The 7,500-nt window shown below is 41.2% G+C and overlaps 1 protein-coding gene across 4 annotated transcripts in view; it reads left to right on the forward strand.

Annotated features, from left to right (window-relative positions):
- The window catches only part of LOC144976317 (hexosaminidase D-like), a 15,430-nt gene extending 9,918 nt beyond the window's left edge, over nt 1–5,512 (forward strand). For all 4 annotated transcript variants that reach the window (XM_078920515.1, XM_078920517.1, XM_078920519.1 and 1 more), the window contains exons 5-8: nt 1,005–1,083; nt 1,273–1,358; nt 2,098–2,350; nt 4,736–5,512. In XM_078920515.1, the coding sequence (XP_078776641.1) occupies nt 1,005–1,083; nt 1,273–1,358; nt 2,098–2,350; nt 4,736–5,463 (1,146 nt within the window). In that variant the 3' untranslated portion in view covers nt 5,464–5,512. The remainder of the gene's footprint in view (nt 1–1,004; nt 1,084–1,272; nt 1,359–2,097; nt 2,351–4,735) is intronic.
- Nucleotides 5,513–7,500: the final 1,988 nt, after the last annotated feature.

Genomic DNA, 7,500 nt, shown 5'->3' on the forward strand with positions numbered 1-7,500 from the left:
ATAGATCAATATCCACTAAATGTGCTCAATGCGCTTTACAAAGGGTCCCTGACCAACAGCAAAAGGATAGGAGGGTGAAAATGATAGACTAACTGAAGTGAATGAATTGAGTGAATGGTCCACACAATTGATTTGTGAATTCTTCGGATTAAAACATTCCCCCTTACCCTCCCAAAAGAAAAAAAATCAGTGCATTCAAGTGTGTCTGAAGGAAGGTAACAATGATAAAATAAACTTTAACATGGTGATTCATCAGTTATTCCCCATTGCCAGACCAAAGTCAGCAGCCCAGTCCCATCAAAGACTTCGTTGAATCGGACTTCCACTGTACCCAATCACTGCTGGTTGGACGTGGGTTGAGGAGGGGGGGGGGGGGGGGGGGAGGGGGGGGGAGGGGGGGGGGGGGGGGGGGGGGGAGGGGGGGGGGAGGGGGGGGGGGGGGTCAGGAAAACCTCGACGGCGCTTCGGATTATATTTATAATAAAATATATTTTTATGTATTAATATTAATTTTATAGATACATTTTTTATTTTTACTATTACTATGACTTTGATTTTGACTTCATTGTTCATTGACTCTATTTTGCTTTATGAAATTATGGTATTATATTGTATAACATATATTTATTATTCATTCTTCTAATTCATGTTTGTCAAACCAATTTCCACCTGGATGATTAAAGTTTATTTTATGTATTTATTTATTTTATTTATACCCGACCCTTTGATTGTGAAGCGCTTGCTCTACCTCTAAACCATCGGGAACCTCCCCCCCCCCCAAAAAAAAAAAGATAAGAAAAAAAGAATTTTTTTTGCTTTGATGTCAGAAATTGAGATGATATTTTAGAGATCTTCCCTTAGTAAATCTTAATTAAAGTGTAAAGAAAGAAATTATTAGCCACATCCACACACACACACACACACACACACACACACACACACATACACGCACACACATTTCTTATTTAGGTCTAGTTGATTAATTTGTTCCGATTCCTTTCCAGTTTGTTTTGAAACACCCAGAGTTTTCCAATCTCCGAGAGATAGAGAGATGTTGTATGGCTATTTGTCCTAGTAGAGCTGGTGAGTATTCTCTCTCTCTCTCTCTCTCTCTCTCTCTCTCTCTCTCTCTCTCTCTCTCTCTCTCTCTCTCTCTCTCTCTCTCTCTCTCTCTCTCTCTCCTTCCTCTCTCTCTTTGCCTCACTTGTCGCCTCCAAACCATTAATCAAAGACCATTCTCAGCTCTCACATTATTCTCCTTCTTCTTCCCAGGCTCCCTGGACCTGGTATGTTCTATGGTGGACCAGGTCATGGCCTTACATCCAGCCTTACAGTATTTCCACATTGGTTGTGACGAGGTAACCACCAAACTCCCTAGCACTTCCAAAAGTTTGTAGAATTCCGATTTCTTTGGCTCCGGCTACAGAACTGCCTTCGCTTCTTTGATTAAATAAATCTTTCTTTGAAGAGGAAAGTTTAGTTCCTTAGAACCACCGAGATTATTCAGGACTTTGGAGCATGTTTTTCATTATGATAAGGATAAATTAATTATCTGTAAAACTGTTTACAACATTGACTTTTTCCCCCCCCCCCCCCCCTCCTTAGAAACTACGAATTTTTACAATTTCAGGTAGGCAGCTCTGCATAAACAGCAGCCAAAACGATCAGATATACTTTCATACATATCATTATTAGACCCAGCCACTTCCTCCTGGCCTGACCTACTTGTATCCGAAATGGATTCCAGGCTTGTTTGGCCTGACCTACTTTTACTCAAAATGGATTCTAGGCTTATTTGGCCTTACCTACTTGTACCCGAAATTGATTCTGCTGTGAGAGAGTGGGTCACATATCGATGCTATGCTTTAGTTTTAAAAATCTGCCAGCCGGAAATAACGTATTAACACACAAAACAATGTGTAACTTTAAACGTTTATATTTATAGTCTGATTGATAGAATTTAGTGAGAACTACTCATAAAAATGGCTGGTTAAAAACAATGACAAAGAGTGACGTCAATTTCGTTCTATCTATATATGGATAGATAGAATTTATGTTTCCATGTGTTACTGATTGCTTTTTGTTGTCCTTTGTCAGGTTTACCACCTTGGCCTATGTGAGCAATGTCTCAAGGTCATGACCTCTATGTGCTGGAGTAAAGACCAACTTTTCTTTATCCACGTCAAGAAAGTGTCGTCTTACCTAAAGGAGAAATACCCACAAGTCACCTGCATTATCTGGGACGACATGTTCCGACACTCGGACCCATCCACCATCCTCAACTGTGACCTTGGAGGTCTGGTGGAGCCCATGGTGTGGCATTATGTACCCGTGTTTGCTTTACCCAATGGTAAGGACGGTTTTTAATTTACTTTGTCTCTGTCATGTTTTGTATGTTATGAGACTTAACAATGCAGAATGCCATAAATTGTAATGTTTCTGCTATTTTTCACCCCTCTGTACATGTCAATCCATTTTACAGAGCTGCCAACTCTGTAGATGTCAATCCATTTTACAGAGCTGCCAACTCTGTACATGTCAATCCATTTTACAGACCTGCCAACTCTGTACATGTCAATCCATTTTACAGACCTGCCAACTCTGTACACTTCAATCCATTTTACAGAGCTGCCAACTCTGTACATGTCAATCCATTTTACAGACCTGCCAACTCTGTACATGTCAATCCATTTTACAGAGCTGCCAACTCTGTACACTTCAATCCATTTTACAGAGCTGCCAACTCTGTACATGTCAATCCATTTTACAGAGCTGCCAACTCTGTACATGTCAATCCATTTTACAGAGCTGCCAACTCTGTACACTTCAATCCATTTTACAGAGCTGCCAACTCTGTACATGTCAATCCATTTTACAGAGCTGCCAACTCTGTAGATGTCAATCCATTTTACAGAGCTGCCAACTCTGTACATGTCAATCCATTTTACAGACCTGCCAACTCTGTACATGTCAATCCATTTTACAGACCTGCCAACTCTGTACACTTCAATCCATTTTACAGAGCTGCCAACTCTGTACATGTCAATCCATTTTACAGAGCTGCCAACTCTGTACATGTCAATCCATTTTACAGAGCTGCCAACTCTGTACACTTCAATCCATTTTACAGAGCTGCCAACTCTGTACACTTCAATCCATTTTACAGAGCTGCCAACTCTGTATATGTCAATCCATTTTACAGAGCTGCCAACTCTGTAGATGTCAATCCATTTTACAGAGCTGCCAACTCTGTATAGGTCAATCCATTTTACAGAGCTGCCAACTCTGTACATGTCAATCCATTTTACAGAGCTGCCAACTCTGTACATGTCAATCCATTTTACAGAGCTGCCAACTCTGTACACTTCAATCCATTTTACAGAGCTGCCAACTCTGTACATGTCAATCCATTTTACAGAGCTGCCAACTCTGTACATGTCAATCCTTTTTACTTACAGAGCTGCCAACTCTGTACATGTCAATCCATTTTACAGAGCTGCCAACTCTGTACATGTCAATCCTTTTTACAGAGCTGCCAACTCTGTAGATGTCAATCCATTTTACAGAGCTGCCAACTCTGTACACGTCAATACCTTTTACAGAGCTGCCAACTGTTTTGATAAAATTGGGACTGTTCCGATTTGGAAATCTGGAGAGAAAATTTTTAAAAACAACAAAACATGGGACTGTTATTGTTATATGTAAGGAAATATGAACCTTGCACGTCCCAGAATTATGCTTTTTTGAGTAGCTAATGAAAACAAGAACCAGAAAAAAGCTCTAAATCTAGATTATATTATATAATAATCCAAACATACTCCTGTTTTGAGTCATGGTGGTGTTGTGCACATTGGGTGTCCTGATTTAGCTCTTTGAAAAGTTGGCAGCTATGCTTTTAACTTTTGCCTTTTTCTTCCTCATGTTTTCAATTTTCATGGGGCATCCTTTTTTTCTCTTTGACTATGCACTTTCATTGAGGACCTGTCTTATGGCAGCCACTCCATATCGGTGAGGTCTAGTGGTATCACCCCCTTTGCACTCCTTGTGTAAAAGTCTTGAGGCCATGGATTACTTGGTTGAACATTGCAGCTGCTTGCTGCTCGGTTCAAGACGGTTCATGTGTGTGGAAAATGTTTGGTAGATTGGATAGATCATTGTAATGTCACAGTGTGTAACCAACATTCAGAAAAATGAGTGGAGCAGGCACTTATGCTGATAATAGCAAGAAATGAAGTGAGGAGAAAAGTGTCAGAAAAATAAATGGAGGATAAAACCTTTGTGGCGATGAGAATTCGAACCCACAACCACAACATGACTGTTATGCCACCACTGCCTGGCCACAAGAGGGACGCTCTACAACTGACACCATCCACCACTCCTAGGTGGAGATGAGGTTTTTCTCTATTGTCTTCTGGCACTTTTTTATATTTCTTGGTGTATCAACAAGAAGCTTCTGCTTCAGGTCTTGAGATTACCAGGGGTTGCATATTGTACACAAATTCAAGCCTTTTCTCACCTTTGCCTTTTTACCTATGATTGTCAATGAGAACAGATAGAAGTATTTTCCCTTTTGTGTGTACCCTTCAATTTCAATGTGGTAAAAAGGCTTTATGTTTTCATAAATTCAATGTAACACACTCAACTCACTCTACATCGATTTTTCTTTCTTATTTTTTTTTTTACCTCATTAGCATGAAGTTTTAAAAGAAATTATAAAAATATGTATTTGTTTCAGATTTGTGGGACAAGCTCAGTGAGGTTTTCCCAAATATCTGGATTGCCAGTGCTTTCAAAGGAGCTACAGGACCATGTGCCAGCATTACGAATATCAAGTATCATTTAGACAACCACAACGCCTGGCTTCAAGTCCTCAGCCAAATCCAGGGCAAATTCAAATCCATCCAAGGAATTGCCGTCACTGGCTGGCAACGTTACGACCACTACGCCATTTTCTGTGAGTTCCTTCCTACGGCAATCCCCTCTCTCGCTCTGTGTCTACGGTTTATTGACCAGGGAACTCTTTGCGACATGGACATCGACCAAGTCTCCAAAGATCTCGGTTTTTCCTCCCCTCTCCCTCTTCTCCCGATGTCCAGTCCTCTCCCAGTGGGATGTAGTTTCCCAGGATCTGATGTTTACTTAATGATGACGGAATTCGCCCAATTGGATCGGGCATGTAAGGAATTTGAAATGTCCGATTATTCGACTGTTTGGATGAACGAATACAACGTACAACGCGGGTTTGTCAATCCAATCCACGCTGAACCTTTGCTTTCCAGGGCTGTTCAACTTCTCAACAAGGCAAGGAGCATTGAGAAAAGGACACAATCTTGCTTCAGTGTTGTTTTTTTATCTCCTGCCATCGCTGATGAGTGGCTGGCAGTGTTTCTCTCCCCTATCATACGAAAACTAGACGACTTTGCAACTAAAGTAAGGGAGGTAATTGCTCCAAATATCACGTGATATTAAGATTGGAACTTGACTAGGATTAAAGTTGAATTGGTTGTGCTAATGTTTGTAGTGGTTTTACTGATTTTCTGATTGATGTTATGTTTTTTAAATATACTCAAACTCATACAGTAGTACCCTTCTAAATCACATAAAATTGCACGTCATTTTGAAAATGAGTCTGAAATAAATCAGAGGATGGAGAGCCTTAGAAACAGATCAGTATCTAAGACACACAAAAAAAATCCTGCTATTCTTTCTGGGGGTTTTTTATATATCCAAAAATGGCCTTTTTTTTGGATAAAACTTAAAATGTTTGAAACATTTATTACAGAAACAAATTTTGTTTAATTTTGTTTTAAAATAAAGTGCCATCGTAATCTCTACCTTATTGTCTCACTCTTGGCACTGTTTGAATGGAATGGATGACGCAGACAGAAATGGATGACGCAGACAGAAATGGATGACGCAGAATGGAACAAAATGATGACGCAGACAGAAATGATGAAGAAAAAATGCCAGACAGAAATGGATGACCAGACAGAAATGGATGACCAGACCAGAGAATGGATGACCAGACAGAAATGGATGACACAGACAAAAGGAACAGCGAAATGATGACGCAGACAGAAATGGATGACGCAGACAGAAATGGATGACGCAGACAGAAATGGAATGACGCAGACAGAAATGGAGACGCAGGCAGAAATGGATGACTGCAGCAGAAATGGATGACCTGACCGAGAATGGATACAAGAAGAATGGATGACACAGACAGAAATGGATGACGCAGCAGAAATGGATGACGCGCAGAATGAACGGCAGAAATGGATGACGCAGACAGAAATGGATGAAGCAGACAGAAATGGATGACACAGACAGAAATGGATGACACAGACAGAAATGGATGACACAGACAGAAATGGATGACGCAGACAGGAATGGATGATGCAGACAGACAGAAATGGATGACGCAGACAGAAATGGATGACGCAGACAGAAATGGATGACGCAGACAGAAATGGATGACACAGACAGAAATGGATGACACAGACAGAAATGGATGACGCAGACAGACATGGACAGAAATGGATGACACAGACAGAAATGGATGACACAGACAGAAATGGATGACACAGACAGAAATGGATGACACAGACAGAAATGGATGACGCAGACAGAAATGGATGACGCAGACAGAAATGGATGACACAGACAGAAATGGATGACACAGACAGAAATGGATGACGCAGACAGAAATGGATGACACAGACAGAAATGGATGACACAGACAGAAATGGATGACACAGACAGAAATGGATGACACAGACAGAAATGGATGACGCAGGCAGAAATGGATGACGCAGACAGAAATGGATGACGCAGACAGAAATGGATGACGCAGACAGAAATGGATGACGCAGACAGAAATGTATGACGCAGACAGAAATGGATGACGCAGACAGAAATGGACAGAAATGGATGACACAGACAGAAATGGATGACGCAGACAGAAATGGATGACGCAGACAGAAATGGATGACACAGACAGAAATGGATGACGCAGACAAATGGATGACGCAGGCAGAAATGGATGACGCAGACAGAAATGGATGACGCAGGCAGAAATGGATGACGCAGGCAGAAATGGATGACGCAGACAGAAATGGATGACACAGACAGAAATGGATGACACAGACAGAAATGGATGACGCAGGCAGAAATGGATGACGCAGACAGAAATGGATGACGCAGACAGAAATGGATGACGCAGACAGAAATGGATGACGCAGACAGAAATGGATGACACAGACAGAAATGGATGACGCAGACAGAAATGGATGACGCAGACAGAAATGGATGACGCAGACAGAAATGGATGACGCAGACAGGAATGGATGACGCAAACAGAAATGGACAGAAATGGATGACACAGACAGAGATGGATGACACAGACAGAAATGGATGACACAGACAGAAATGGATGACACAGACAGAAATGGATGACGCAGACAGAAATGGATGATGCAGACAGAAATGGACAGAAATGGA

This window comes from Berghia stephanieae, chromosome 7 (assembly GCF_034508935.2).
Source record: "Berghia stephanieae isolate SIO BIC M18660-M18661 chromosome 7, UCSD_Bste_1.3, whole genome shotgun sequence".
In the NCBI taxonomy this organism is placed as follows: Eukaryota; Metazoa; Mollusca; class Gastropoda; order Nudibranchia; family Aeolidiidae; genus Berghia; species Berghia stephanieae.